Source organism: Psammomys obesus, unplaced genomic scaffold, assembly GCF_907164565.1.
Source record: "Psammomys obesus unplaced genomic scaffold, mPsaObe1.curated_primary_1811, whole genome shotgun sequence".
Classification (NCBI taxonomy): Eukaryota; Metazoa; Chordata; class Mammalia; order Rodentia; family Muridae; genus Psammomys; species Psammomys obesus.
The window spans coordinates 6,520,581-6,535,896 of NW_026585626.1; the positions used below are offsets into that span (position 1 = coordinate 6,520,581).

At 50.1% G+C, this 15,316-nt stretch overlaps 2 protein-coding genes across 3 annotated transcripts in view; one reads left to right on the top strand and one right to left on the bottom strand.

Annotated features, from left to right (window-relative positions):
• Positions 1-478: 478 nt before the first annotated feature.
• Bysl (bystin like) lies at positions 479-11,683 on the bottom strand. The gene is made up of 7 exons (XM_055613380.1): positions 11,108-11,683; positions 7,391-7,553; positions 4,120-4,258; positions 3,697-3,830; positions 2,786-2,946; positions 2,529-2,631; positions 479-1,971 (listed from the first exon to the last, which is right to left on the bottom strand). Exons 1-7 carry the CDS (start codon positions 11,370-11,372, stop codon positions 1,626-1,628), a joined length of 1,311 nt encoding a protein of 436 aa, XP_055469355.1. The 5' UTR covers positions 11,373-11,683; the 3' UTR covers positions 479-1,625.
• Positions 11,684-11,785: 102 nt separating this feature from the next.
• The window catches only part of Med20 (mediator complex subunit 20), a 63,479-nt gene continuing 59,948 nt past the window's right edge, over positions 11,786-15,316 (top strand). For both annotated transcript variants that reach the window (XM_055613528.1, XM_055613519.1), the window contains exons 1-2: positions 11,786-11,892; positions 14,549-14,703. In XM_055613528.1, the coding sequence (XP_055469503.1) occupies positions 11,879-11,892; positions 14,549-14,703 (169 nt within the window). In that variant the 5' untranslated portion in view covers positions 11,786-11,878. The remainder of the gene's footprint in view (positions 11,893-14,548; positions 14,704-15,316) is intronic.

The following is a 15,316-nucleotide window of genomic DNA, read 5'->3' on the forward strand; positions in this document are numbered from 1 at the left end:
GAATTGTTGATGTTCCCAGGAATGGTGGCCATCTTCCCTAGCACTCACAGGACAGAGAAAGTTCTCTACATGGCAAACTGTTCCAAAGAACCTGTGGGAACTGAACAGTGGTGTAGCAGCTGAGTGCTAGCTGTTCCTGGGAACCTGCATTTGATTCTCAGCACTTACAGCCACCTGTAACTCCAGTCTCAGGTGATCTGATGCCATGCAGGCACAATGCTCACACGTTAAACAAAACCGGATGAATGGGGTTAGGGTGTGGCTGGAAACACTTCCCCTGGTGAGGAAGCCTGGTTCCCATCCTCAGTACTGCAGGGGCAGATTGCTTGCTAGAGCTGGGAGTACAGAGAGTAATTGAGTAATTTGCCTGGGCTGAGCTAGGTGCAAGTTTCTCTGCATTTATCTAATGTTTCCAAGATGTACCAGTAAACAAATAGGAATTCCCCAACAGACTGAAACTGTTTCCAGACAGATGAACTGGATTATAACAGATGCATTTTTTCAAAAGCAAAAACTGATAGAACAGGATGACTTCAAGCCGCTCAGCTGTGATGCAATGTTCCAAGAATTTCTTTTCTATTTTCCTGTGAAGTAGGGCTTCAATGAATAGCTAGCTCTGGTTGGCCTCACACTTAACAGATCCATGTCCGGCTGCAACTAAAATGCCATGCAAATTTCCCCAAACCATTACAAATTATGAAGGTTGTAAACCAAGGTTTTAGCTGCTGAGCCATCTCAGGGAAGCAGATCTCCAAGCCCAGACCAGCCTGGTCTACAGAGCTGAGTTCCAGGACAGCCAAGGCTACATAGGGAAACTCTGTCTCAAGAAAACAAACCGACCAACCAACAGCTGTTCTTTGCTCCTTAGTGAGGCAGACACAGGCACCTGACCATGTCTATCAGCCAACCTGACAAACTGTTGCTAGAAGGAAAAATACATTTGACCTTTTCTGACTGCTGTGGAGTCACTGTCCTCGAGAATGGGCCGTTCTTGCAATATAATCTTCCCTGACAGTGAACTGTCACCTTCCCAACAGACAACCCAATGGCAACAAAAGCTGATGTTCCCAAAGTAGCCCATACCACATTGAGGGTAGGCAGGGCATGAACACACACACACACACACACACACCAAGAGAAACAGTCTAGAGAGACAACCTTGTAGAATTCAAGGGTAGGGTGAGGGTTCTGTGGAAACTAAGACCTCACTCCTCTGAAGCGGGAACAGGGAAAAGCCTCGAGGAGCCACTTGACTTCTACCTCTGGCTACAAGGGGAGGCAGAACCTCCAGGGACCGTACCAAAATGCAAGAGCTCCAATAAATAACGGCCTTTGTTTATCCACACCCCAGTGAGCTCACACAGTAACTGGACAGCAGCCCTTACCCCAGGTGCCAGCAGGGTTGCTGGGGCGCTGATCTGGGGTAACTGCAAGCGGATTCCAGAAGTGAACGGGGACCGCAGCCTAGAATGGCAGAGACAGCCAACCGGATTGAGCCCTCCCTCCCAGGACTGGAGTCGCAGATTCCACGGCGGCCCTTCAGTCCTCGACCCCGGTCCGTCTTTACACCTTGGGCCACCACCTGGTGTCCTCCCACGGCCCCTGGCCCCTGACAGGTGGCCCTGTCATTCCATGGTGACAGGCACATCTTCCACATCTCTGGGGACTGCGCTCTGGAGCTCACGCCTGATTTCAGGGGACAGCTGTGGGTGGGGCTGCAGTCGGAGCAGTTCTAGGAGGGCCTCTTTCTGGTCTGTGGCCAGGTCAGCCTTGTAGCGTTGTGCCAATGTCAGGAGGCACTGGTGCCAGAGCACAGGAAGCTGGCGCTTCTCCGTCCGGAAGCCCAGAAAATGGAAGACCAGGGCATCTAGCACCCGGTAGGGCAATGCGTACTTCTTATCCAGCAGCAGGCGCAGGAAGATGCTGTTGGCACCGCTGTATTCCATCTCAGCAATCTTGAGCATGGCCGCACTGGGAGGGAAGGCAGAATTATGGACTGTGGGAGGGATGCTGGGAAGTCTTCCGCCCAGACTGACCCTGACACAGTGTTCCCGAGCGTGCCACTGCGGTTTTCATCTGCTTAATACTCGAGCCTCCATGCAGCTACCCCACACCTCTGCCCTGGCTTGGAAACTATAGAGCATATCCAAGTATGCGACCATCCCACCCTTTATTCCACTTTCTCCTTCATTGTCCATCCAGCCATGCCATCATTCGGCTACTTACCAAGCACCTACTATGTACGAGACAGGATTTCTCTGTGCAGCCTTAACTGTCCTGGACTTGCTTTGTAGACCAGGCTGCCCTCAAGCAGAGATCCACCTGCCTCTGCCTTCCCAAGCGCTGGGATTATAAGCACGTGCCACCGTGTCTATTCTTATTCTATTGGAGTAATTGCATGGGCTTCAACAAGCCACAGACTGTAGGTGAGCGTAGCTCGCTCTCCGTCTCTGTCCTCATGACCAAGTTCTGGCCTCTCCTCTACGCGGCTCTCCACTGACTGCTCCTCCCCTCCCCGCCCACGCTACCTGGAGTGCAACACGGGGATGGAGCACTTTGTGAGGATGCTGCCGACGATGATGGCTTCGCGGAGGGTACAAGTGCCAGACTCACACAGTGGGATCAGGATTCCTAGGGAGGTCAGACGCAGTGACTTTCAGTCTGGGGCGAGGGGAAGGAAGCAGTGCCCAGCAACCCGAGCCATGCAAGGAGCGCCAGTGGGGTACAGCCATTTGCCAAGCAGGCGCTCCAGGATCTCCTCTCCTCCCTGTTCCTGGGTTTTTACCTTTGAACCAGGCTCCAGGCTTGAACAGGGCCTTCTTGAGTGCCATGTAGAGGTGAAAGTTGAGCCGTTTGTACTCGGCAATGTCATCTCGTACTCGGGGAAGCAGGACCAGGTTGTAGAAGCGCTGAGCCATACGTTCCTTCAGGTTAGAGGCAAAAATCCTAGCACGGTGGGAGTTTCCAAGTCACAAGAGAGTCCCGCCCTGGCCCTTTGGTGTCACCGTGGATGGTGCACTCGGGAGGTTTTATAGTAAGATACAGGACATCATTTCAGAGAGGGTTATGTGGGGCTTGTGCGCACACATACCCGGGTCAGCTTAAAGAGGTGGAGGACAGCAATAGGATGACGACCCACATAAGAGCATGTATTTCTGGTGTTTAGTTCCAAGTTTTTATTTTATGCCCGTGTGTATTTAGTCTGCACGGACGCCTGTGCACCACGTGACTGGTGCCCATGGAGGCCAGAGATGGTTGGGAGCCACCCTGCGGGTCCCCTAGAACAGGTGCTCTTAAACACTGAGCCATCTCTGCAGCTCCTGGTATTGTTCTTAAAAGTGCTGGGGAGGGAACCCTTGGCCTTGCATGCATTATTTAAGCGACTCCCTTTGGGCTACGTCCTTAGTCCAGCCTGCGCTGGCTACTCAGTTACTTGCTCTCCCTTCCATCATGAGGAACCTGAGAGCACCTGGGGAATCAGAATTCTCAAGCTACTCTCCGACACCAGGGCTGTATCATGGAAGCTAAAAGCCCTTCCCATTGAAGTCTGCCACAGGACTTGGTCCTGAAAATTCAAGAGCAAAAGTTAAGGGAATAATAGGAACAAATACAAGGGAGAAAGCCACAGGCCAAGGAATGGCTAAAGCAGGCAGAGCCCACATGCCCCACCCCCTGTCCCTGTCCCAGCTACACTACCTGGTGGCTTGATACATGGCGGCTGCGGTCCAGGCCTCAGGCTCAGTGACGTAGAGGATCTGCTCCCAGTTGGACAGTGCAGGGATGATCTTAAAAGCCTTGGGCAGTTTGCCACTGCGGTACTTTGATAATACCTGGGGACAAGGGAAGCAAAGTCAACACCTATGGTTGAGGTCCTGCCCCCCGCTGCTGTTTCACGCCATGCGTGCCTCTCTTATCTTCAGAACAATCTGGAAAGGCTCATTCTTCAGGTGACCAGAGTTGGTGGACTCCCAGGATCAGTAAGAGGCAGAGCAAGAAGCTGAGCCCACCAGCTCTGCCTCAATCCTGTCCTTGGTCGCCATGGCTTATTTGGCAAAGGCCATGGGTGAGAGCCCACCTCCTGTCAGGATATCCCACAGCATTCGCTCTCTTAGCTCTTACCTCCCTAACGCCTCTGTAGACTTCCAGGACCCGGGGATCCAGCTGAGGCATGGGGAAGCCTGATGCCTCCGACATGACCGTCTCCACCTCTGTCTGCTTCTCCGTCAGCTTCTCCATGATGATATCAGCCAGGGTGCGCCTGGGGAGACAGGGAAGGAGGAGCATGAAGAGCTGGACTTTCCACGGAATTCTAACATCCCCTCACCCTGTTCACGTATTTGTTTTTTTCTGTGTAGCCCTGGCTGTCCTGGCACTCGCTCTGGAGACAGGCTGGCCTCAAGCTCAGAGATCTGCCTGCCTCTGCTCCGAAGCAGAGTTGGGAAGAAGGGCGTGCACCACCACTTGGCTCCCGTTTATTAAAAAAGCATGCCAGTAGTGGTGGCATAAGCCTTTAATCCCAACACTCCAGAGCCAGGCAGATCTGAGTTTAAGGCCAGCATGGTGGCCTTTATAGGGAGATCCAGGCCAGCCAGTACTACAGAGTGAGACCCTGCCACAAAGGAAAAAAAGGAGAGCCACGAAACAGCCCCAAGCAAAACAAGAATGTCCCACCAACTTGCAGAGGGGCCACACTAGTCTGTTGCTGCAGAGAGCAAAGGACCTGAATGTCACTGCATTTAAGACATAGCTAGCACTGTGTGGAGGTTAAGCCAAGCCCTTGAACTCTGAAGTCAGTTCTGTTCAGGTGTCGGTCCTGGCTCTTCTATCCCCTGAATGGTCTTGGGCCTGTCACTTTACTCCTCTGTTCCTCAGTCTCCTCAGCTGTAAAGTGGCGACAGTAAAAGGACTCCCTTGCACAGTTAACTAACGGGTTAAATGAAACACTGCCTGTGCGCCACTCAGAACTGTCCGTCCAGAGCCAGTGTGTAGCAAGGGCCTCCTACTTCAAGCACCCCTACCACGGAATAGGCCTTTAATCCCAGTGCTCCAAAGGCAGAGGCAGGTGGCTCTCTGTGAGTTTGAGGCCAGCCTGGTCTACAGAGCGAGTTCCAAGCCAGCCAGAGCTACACAGGAAAACCAACCAATCTATCAATAACTCCCTGGAGCTCTGGTCTTGGTGTGCCACACACCTCCATCACCTGCCGGGACTCCAGGTGGCGTCATTCATTAAGAAGACCACAGCACCACCTTCCCTCCTCGCGCAGAAATAGTCCCGAGACTGCATCTTTCTCAGCCTCTTTCAGGGTCTTTTAGGCTTCACTGTTATTGCTGGGTGTGTGCATGTGATAGACTCACGTGGAGGTCCGAGGACCACTGCGTGGAGGTGGCTTTTCCTTCCACCTTTCAGTGGGTTCCAGGGACTGAACTCAGGTCATCAGGTTTGTGCAGGAAGCACACTTCACCCACCGAGTTACCTTGCCACCTTCCCTCCTTCAGCCTCTTTAAATAGAGGCTATCAAATGTGGATGCAAAATTATCACCATCTGGGCTGGGGAGATGGCCCAGTGGTTAAGAGCACTTACTGCTCCTGCAGAGAACTGGGTTCAGTTCCCATCGTCTAGAGCAATAACAGTGACTCCAGTTTCAGTTCTTCCGACCTTCATGGGCACCAGGACCCCAGGAGATGCATCCGCACGCACGCGTGCGCGCACACATACACACAAGTACATACAGGCAAAATAAAATGAAGAAATAAAACAATAAACTTTTGACAAAATCACCACCTTAGTACGTTGTGGTCTGCTAATGGCATCTTCAGAGGCCACTGACATGTGCTTAAAATTTCCCTCAGTGGTGGCTGTCCCTCAGTCACACAGTACTTGCCTAGCATGGATGAGACTCTGGGTTCTCTGGCCTCTAGTCCCACAACGAGAAAAGTTTCTCTGCTCTCTTTTTCTGTGCCAGGCAGCAATGAATTTGAGACTTCCCAGATCTGTGTCCTATGGTCTGCAGGACACTGGTGGGAGGTGCAGTTATTCCCCCCACACACATGGGGACCAAGTCTTAGAGGTCCAGAGCTCACCCAAGGCCTCAAGGCTTTATTAGGGAATGGGTGAAACTTAAAGTCTTTTACCTTCCAGTCTGGGTGTGTCAGAGGACCTTCAGTGTGCCCTAGATTACATGGTCTGACTGCTGTGGTCCCAAAGACCTTGGCCTGCTTTCTGAAGATGCCAGCAGCCAGTGTTCACAATGCCCCGAGTTCCCTTTTCCACCTGGCCTTGTCGCTTAGAGCAAATTGCAGAAAAATGTTTTGCTAAGTTTGTCAGAATCATGAGAGAGCAGATGCGAGGTGCTGCCCAAGACAGGCACACGGACCACATCCAGGCTTCATGACCTCTATCAAGCTGTCATCATCCATCTGGGAGAGGGCTTTTTTTCTCCATTCTATGCACTCAAGCCACTCTGAGACACACTACAACACACCCTGAAGAATAAACTGGTTGAGGCCCTTTGCCCTAAACTCACTCCTCTCCACTAGGCCAGACACACCTGCTCAAAAACGGGACCATAAGCCCAGTGTGATGGCACATGCCTATAATCCCAGCACCCAGGGAAGCAGAGGCAGGCAGATCTCTGTGAGTTTGAGGCCAGACTGGTCCAGCAAGTCCAGGACAGACAAGGCTATTCAGAGAAACCCTGTCTTGAAAAACCAAAAAGAACCTGACCACAGGCAGCCTAAATACCTGCATGTTTGGAAGGAGCACTTATAATATTTAATATGTAATAAATGTGTGGTTCTACATGGAGACAGTTTTACCCTTCTGGTGATATCTGGAAATTCCAGGAATAGTCTGTCACTACTGGTATCTAGAGGGGAGAGGTCAGAGAGAGCTGCTAAGATCCTTGGGTTTAATGGGGCCTGGTGGCACAAGCCTGTAATTCCAGCGCTTGGGAGGCACAGGCAGGTAGATCTCTGTGAGTTCTAGGCCAGCCTGGCCTATGAAGTGAATCCAGCACAGCCAGGGCTACACAGAGAAACCCTGTCTTGAAAAACCTAAAGCAAAACAAATAAAGATCCTTGGGTTCTAGCTTCCACGCACAAAAAGAGCTATCTGGCCCAAAAGTTAGGGCTGAGTCTGAAAGCCCTGAATTAAAGGAAGCCTGAGACATGAGAGCAGCATCCCAAGAATAAATGCAACAGAATGGATCCCCAGATGTAAGAAGGACGTGGGTAATCCAGGAAGTTCTGGTTCAGATAGATAGAAGGGAAGATATTTTGAGTCTGGGTCACTTCCATTCAGAAGGTCCACTGCTGGCAACTCTCAGACCAAACGCTGTGGTCTGTGGGAACTTTTTACCAGGATCCACTGTCCCAACTCTGCAGCCCTACCTGACAGGAGGGTTCTTGTTCATGAACATTTCAATGGCACGTTCATCTTCAGGATCCACGACCACCTCTGCTTGGTGGTCCACCCCGGTCATTTTGGCTGCCTTCTCCAGGGTAGGCCACTCTTCATCCTCATCATCAGATCCATCCTGTGGCACTCCTGGCCCTACAAGAGGGATGACATGATGAGCATGGTGGGCGGCGGCTTTTGAGTCAGTTCACTGCTGCCATGCACTGCGTGCCAAGGGGGCTGGAGATACCCATGAACACAAGGAAGGAGAAGAGAAAGCGGTCAGATATGTTGTCCCCAGAGACTGGGAATCTTGCTTGAGAGACAAAAGAGAACACAGGAGGCAAAGGGATGGTGACATGCCACCTGGGCGATCTAGAACAGTCCACTCTGCATACATGTGCACCCTGGTGGGGCCAGATGACCTCTAGAAACAGGCACTATTACCAAATTGGGACAGAAACGCTGATGTGCTCACAGCAGGCACTTTAGGTCCTGACACTGCCTTCTTCCTCACCATGCTGCCTGCACAGCGGAGCTGCATCACGTGCTAACCCTAACACAGGGTAGAGGCAGAAATGAGCGTGGAGGGTGGTGAGGCTCTGGATGGGCAGCAAGAGTGTGCTCCAAGCCAGCTGTGGCGGCGCGCTCCTCTAATCCCAGCAACTCAGGAGGCAGAGGCAGGCAGAGCTCTGTGAGTTCGAGGCCAGCCTAGTCTACAAAGAGTCTAGGACAGCCAGGGCTACACAGAGAAACCCTGTGTCAAAAAAACAAAACAAAACAAAAGAGCGAGTGCAAGAGAGCACTCCATATTCTGGAAAAGGACTTTAATATTATTACAATGTTGGGCTTAGGAGCTAGAGCCAGAAACAGGACCAGAGGGCCAGAAAGGAAACACAAAGCCAGCCTGGAAGGCTCTGAAGGCTAGGCAGTGGCATTCAGACTCTAATCAACCAATACATTTAAATTACTGACTTACGTCATCAACGATGACCTGGAATTCTTGTTCTTATGTTTCCACTCCCAAGTGTTAGGATTACAGACATGCACCACAAGGTTTTATGCTGAACTCCTGACACTCCACTGCCCTTTTTTTTTTTTTTTTTGAGAGATAAGGTCTGACTTTGTAGCCTTGGCTGGCATGGAACTTGCTCAAACTCAAGAGAGCTGCCTGCTTCTGCTTTCTGAGTGTTGGGATTAAAATCCAGTGCCAACATACCTGAGTTTGAAACATCACACATAGCTGGCAAGGCACCAGGGAAAGAGTCTAATAAACCAAAGGAGCTGAAATGACACAGCAATAGGCCCTTTGCTAGAGACGTGGACTAAGAGCATATTTAGCTCAGCAGAGTATGGGAAGCGCGTCCGGTAAGAACTAAGGCTTTTTGTTTGTTTTAGATTTATTTATTTAATTTCATGTGCAGGAGTGCTTCGCCTGCGGGTAAGTCTGTGCAAGAATGTGCCCGAAGCCCAACGAGGTCAGAAGAGAATCTGATCCCTTGGAATTAGTGACAGACAGCTGTGCACTGGCCTATGAATACTGGGAACCAAACTCAGAAACTCTGCAAGAACAACTGTTATGAAGATTTGAGGACTAATCCTTGACAGTTTTCCTCTGTTCGTTACGCACAGGTCATGGCACGCCCATGCACACAAAGTAATAAATGTTAACAAGCAACAGAAGACAAGTGCTATGAAGCAAACAGGGAAGAGAGGCTAAGAGATGGCTGGACACTGACATTCGAGGGGTAGGAGCTGCGTGTTTTGTGTATAAGTGAATACTTACACTGCAGAGCCCAGAGTGACTCGGGTGTTGTTCCCCAGGAGCTGCTGACCTTGTTTGAAACAGAGTAAGCTGATCAGACTAGAGTGTGGTTGCCCAGTGAGTTCAAGACATCTGTCTTCACTGCCCTAGCTCTGGGATTATAAGCTGCCCGAGATGGGAGTCAGGGCCTCATGCTTTGAAAGCATGTATTTCACTAGCTGAATTATCTTATCCCCTCCCTAGCTTGTGTCTGACCCTAACAGAGGCAGACCAGACAGGGGGCCTTTGATCTCCAGCTACTGAAGGGACCAGAGGTTACGGAACACAAACTATGATGCTACCACAGCGACTGAGGGGGGAGATGTGGCAGCTTAAACAGGAAGATGTTCTGAGCTAGTGGAAAGTGTCAGGTTGTGGGTCTATTCTGAAGACAGGACTTACTGTAGAGTGAGAAAGAGGAGCTCCGGCTTCTGTCTGGAGCGGTGGAGGGCTTATGTGCACAGAGCAAGTAGAGAGCAGGTTTGGGAAGGAAGTCACAATTTCTGTCCTGACCATATTAAACTAGAGACAAATACTTGTCTTCAACTTGGGAGCTATCAGGTAGACAGCTGAGTAGGAAAATGTGAGTTTTCTGGAAGAGCTGTGTGGGAGAAAAGCTGGAAAAAGTCAAACAGATGACTTCAAAGTGGAATTCCAAAAGCTCAAGGCCTGTCTTGGTCAGTCAGCAAGTTCAAGTTCAGTATTAACAACTGAAGGATGGCCAGCCTCATAATTTAAAAAACATAACACATAGCTGGCAAGGCCCCTGGGAAAGAGTCTAATAAAGCAAAGGAGCTGAAATTACACAGGTGCATTATCAAACATCTATTACAGCATCACTCTGAAACAAGATGAGAGGCAAGATCAGGAGTTCAAGGTAATCCTCGCCTACATCCAGAGTTTGAGGCCATCCTGGGCTCCATGAGTGTCTTACCTCAAAAAACAAACAAACAAACAAACAAACAAACAAACAAACAAAACCAAAACAAAAACCCTAGGAAAGCAGGTAAACCTAATTTAGCCCTAAAGCCATATTCAATTATGTCAATATTGCTTTTAGGACAAATAAGATAAGCCAGCCCGGTGGCACACACCCGCAATCCCAGCACTCAGGGAGGCAGAAACAGGCCAATCTCTGCAAGTTCGAGACCAGCATAGTCTACGATGAGAGTCCAGGGCAGCCAAGGCTACACAGAGAAACCCTATCTCGAAAAACAAAGAAAAATAAAAAAGAGAATGGGAGATTAAGCAAGTGGAGGCCAACAGCAGCTGTCCCCCAATGAGGCAAGTGTCAAGTACCCTTTTTAGTTTCTAAACCATACTGTTTCTCCTCCCTACCACAAGAACAGTTCCCATTTGCTTTTCAGGTCTTAAACGGGCACAAAACCTGGGATACCTGTCACACAGAATTAATGTCGTTCTGTTTTTGCTTTTAATGGGAATGCCATTTTCTTTCTTGCGAGACAGGGCTATACCATGTCTGATCTGGACACTTACTATGTAGCCAAGAAGCCTTTAGCTTCTCGAGTGCTGGAATTACAAGCTAGAATCGCCGCTCCAGGCTGTAATATAATATTCTAATCATCTATTTAATGTTCTCTGCCTTGCGCTAGACTTCCGGTGCTAACAGGAGGAACGAATATCTTATTTCTGTATCAGCTGTGTAAACTCTTAGTACAGTTCAAAGCATTTCGCAGGAAGCCACAAATACTCAAACGCCCAAGGAATAAATGCTAGAACTTGGTGTGAGCGATCACTTTCTGGTGGCTTAACTCTGAGCTCAGGAAGCTAGGAGTGGAGGCGAAGGACCACGCGGGAAAGTAAATCCGCCTATTCTAATTCCAGCCCAGTACCCAGATGGACTGTGCTAACCCGCCCAACCCAACACTCCACCCCTGTCACTCACCCAGCCGCGTGGCGCGCTCTCGCGGTTTTGCCGGCCGCTCTCCGGTCCCATGTTCCGTCTCGAGCTCCTCCTGCTGTTGCCGGGCTTGCTGCAAAATCCGTCTGCTCAGCCGGGGTCCCACATACTCTTCCTCCTCTTCGACCCCGCGTCCCCGCCGTTTGTCTCGGGTTCCCGCGCGCACTGCGTTCCCAGCCAGAATCTGCTCGGCCAAAGGCGCATGCTTCTCCTGATTCCCGGCCCCACGGGCCACCTTGAATTTGGGCATTTTTTTTCTGGAAAAACTTGCCCACAAGGTTTCCACGTGCGAAGCCGGCTCAAAGCCGAGAGTGCGCTTGCGCCTCGTATTCCGATGCGCAGGAGGTCACTGAGAGCTCACAGCGCCCCCCAGCGTTGGGAGGCTGGACGCTCACCCTGTACCGTTACCTCTCCAAGAGCTCCGGGGCCTGGAGCTGAGGCCCCCAAGGTCCCAGGTAATCTCATTGTCTGGAGGAGGTGGCGGTCCCAGTCACCTTTTCTAGAACTCATCAAAGTAGCCTGGACTGTCGAAGCGCTGCGCGCCCTGGGGGCGGAGCCGGGCCGATGACGTCCTGGAAAGTCGCCGCTGGAGTACGCGGAGGCGCTCTTTTCCGGTGGGCGTGCCGCGCTGGCGCTCAGTATTTACGTGTTTCCGGAGCCCGACCTACGGCGCTGGGTTGGGTGGCTACCGCTCCCGGGGGCGTCCAGAGTCTCTGAGTTCCAGTGTTCGGTGTTGCCCCTTTCTGACCCTACGCCATGGGAGTGACTTGGTAGGACTCGAAGGGCTTCTGTGGGGCGGAGCTTCGGTCGTGAAGGCACCTGTGAGCCTGTAGTGTCCCGGGAGGTTCTCGGTTCCGCGAGGGCTGACCAACATGTCCTTGGGTTGTGTGGATCGGGGGACAGCGTGTGGGGCTTCTTCCTTCCATGATGCACCCCTTTGGCAAGCGAGCACGTCATTTTCCCAAGAACCCGCCGGGAGGTGTTGTACCTTCTTTTTCTGGGTGGTATTTCCTGTCCGTGAGGCCGTAGTACTGTGGAAATAGGATTTCTAGACTAAGAGTTTATTCGTAGACAGGGACAAAAAAAAGAGAGCGTGGAGAAAGTGACTTTTATATTTTGCTTGCAAGTTATAGCAGCCGGACTTTGTATTGGCCACTTTAAGATATTGGGTCTAGTGACAGAGGGAAGGAAAAGGAGTCACTGGGAGTTTGGAGTTCGGGGTTCCAGGCACATTAACTATTCAGGAGCCACTTCCTACACGTTTGAGCCAGTTTTGATCGACTTTTACCTCAGGCATGTTTTAGGTCTCACCTGAAAAAGAGTGGTAGATCAGGTCTGGGCACTGCTTTTCTGAGCATTTATTCAGGCTTTTTAGCGACTTGCCCACAGTTGACACAGGTGCCTCTCAGCCTTCACTACTGTAAAGAGTGCATGTCAGTGATGAAAGTAGAAAGTTCACAGCAGAGACACCGAGCCCTAGAATTCCACCATCCCGTTATGGGCTGTGTAGCCCAGTCTGGTATGTAACTTACAACCACCTGCCCCCTGCCTCCTACCTCCTGCCTCCTGGTATTACAGGAGTGCTTCACCAATGCCTGCCCGCCCTGGGTTCTGTCAGTGTCAGTTTAGGGGCTGGAACAGTTTTTAGTAACAGTAGGGCTCTCCCTTAATAGAGTTATCTAATTGATTGATCATAAAAAGCTTTGACTTTTCCATACAGTTAAACACTATCAATTTTATTTTTTAACTTGTTCAGGAAATAGGGCTCAGCCAAGTGCACTTCTGTAATTCCAGCACATGAGAGACAGACACGCAGCAGAAGGATTGCTAAAAGTGTGAGGTCAGCTTGGGCTAATGCAGTGAATTGCAGATCAGCATTGGATGTGGTGTGAGGCCCCTGTCTCCAACAAGCAAACAGTCTCTTTAAAAATATTTTAGCAGATTGTTACCTTGACAGGAGTGGTGGTGCAGTACTCAGGAAGCAGAGGCAGGCAGATTTCTGAGTTCAAGGCCAGCCTTGAATTTGGTCTACAGATCAGATGCCAGGACAGCCTTGAGCTTGGTCTATAGGTCAAGTTCCAGGACAGTCAGGGCTATACAGAGAACCCCTATTCCCCAAAAAAAGAAATAAAACAAAATTTTATAAATATTATCAGTTCACCACATGCCTAGAGGCAATCTAGAAGAGTGGTTAGGGGGCCGAGAAGCCAGGCTGCCTGCTTTGAATCTTGGCTATAGTGTTCGTTAACTGTATGACTTTCTGCAGACTGCTTAGCTTTTGCATTTCAGTTTCCTCATTTTCAGTAAGCTGGGGCCATTGGAAGATTCGGTCAGTCTATCTGAAGGCTCATGCTTTTGGCTTCAGCCGAGGCCAGAGGCAGGCAAACTTCTGTGAATTCCAGGCCAACCTGGTCTATTCAGGACAGCAAAGCTACATAGTGAAACCTTGTCTCAAACAAAACAAAATCTGAAGGCCTACAGATGTTGCCTCCAGAGCCTCACAGAGCCGATACTTGACAATAATTACCTACCACTCCATGGGGAAACCACAGAGAAAGGTGGAGACCTGGAAAATAATTGAAGTTGCAAGGAGCATTGCTTCTCTTTTTCAAGGCTTATATACCTGAGGCCTGCTTTCTCTCTGTTCTTAGTGCTGTGGTGGTGGGGGAGACCTGTCAGCAATCTTCAGAACGTTACCCACCAGCCTCCTGTGGCACAAAATTGACAGCAGCACTTACGGTTGGTTTATTTTGGCTCACTGAGCCAAAGAGCATCACATCAGAGAAGGCATGGTGACAGGATCTTGAGGTGGCTGGTTACATTATGTCCATCGTCAGGAAAGGGTGTGTGTCCTGCCCAGCTGTTTTATCCACATCTCAATTAATTAAATGTAGAATCTCACAGACATGATCAGGAGTTTGTTTAAGAAATAGGTCTCAGCCAAATGTACCCCCATAATTCCAGCACTTGGGATGCCGAGACAGGATTGCTAAAATGGTGGGCTCAGCTTGGGCTAACGTGAACTCCAGATCAGCTTTGGCTGCTCTGTGAGACCTTGTCGCCAACAAATAACAGGGATTATTAGTAATCAGTGTCCCTTGGCAGCATACACTGTCAATCACAGGCACTGTATGATTCAGTGAGAGTCATCACTTAAAAGTCATCACAAATACCTTTCTTGGGGAATGCTGCTGTGGTAGAAAGCTATCATCCCAGTGTGAGACACTTGAGACCTGCGCTCTGTCTGTTTGAGGAGCTCTTGGGGACTGTGGGCCTCTTCCTTTCTTGGGTTGAAGGGGTGGGAATCAGAGTTAGTGTTGTCTAAAGTAACTCCCAGCCTTGTTGATCTGTTCGCTGTTGGGGACTGAGCATCTTAGCTAGAGCATGTGTCTCTGGACAGTGCTGATGTGGTGCTATGTTTTTCAGTGTGTCCCAGATGCCTGTGGCTGAGGGCAAGAGTGTCCAGCAGACGGTGGAGCTCCTCACCAGAAAATTGGAAATGCTTGGGGCCGAGAAACAAGGAACATTTTGTGTGGACTGCGAGACTTACCACACAGCTGCCTCCACGCTGGGCAGTCAAGGTCAGTAGATGGCTGGGAGGAGATGGTTAGAACCTAGCTTGGAGTTCAACACCTTTATGTTCATTGACATCTCTTTGCTTTTTTTGCTAAAGTAATAGTCTTGAATGAGGCAGAATGTGTTTATGAATTCATTCATTCTCGGTCCATCTTAGGCTATGGTGGTCAGTTTACAGTTTGAACCTACTTATTTAAATATTTGTTTTTATTTTTAATGTGTGTGTGTACGTGTGCACACCCATTTGCATACGCTTGTTTCCTGTGTGTGGGTATATGCAAATGAGTGCAGGTGCCTGTGGAGGTTAGAGGAGTCACATCCTTGGGAGCTAGAGTTAGAGGAGTTATGAGCTACCTGATATGGGTGCGCTAACCTGGGCTACAGGGTGAGAACCTTTCTTGGGAAACAAATTGTCCAAAATAACTGGAAGCACTTTTGTCTTTTCGAGACAGGTGTAGAAAGGCTGTCCTGGAACTCACTCTGTAGAGTGGGCTGGCCTTGAACTTAAAAAGGTTTGCCTGTCTTTGCCTCCTGAGTACTGGGTACTGGGATGAAAGCCATGTGCTACCACTGCCCCGCTTTGGGAATGCTTTCTTCATTGAAGAATAGCAGAGATGG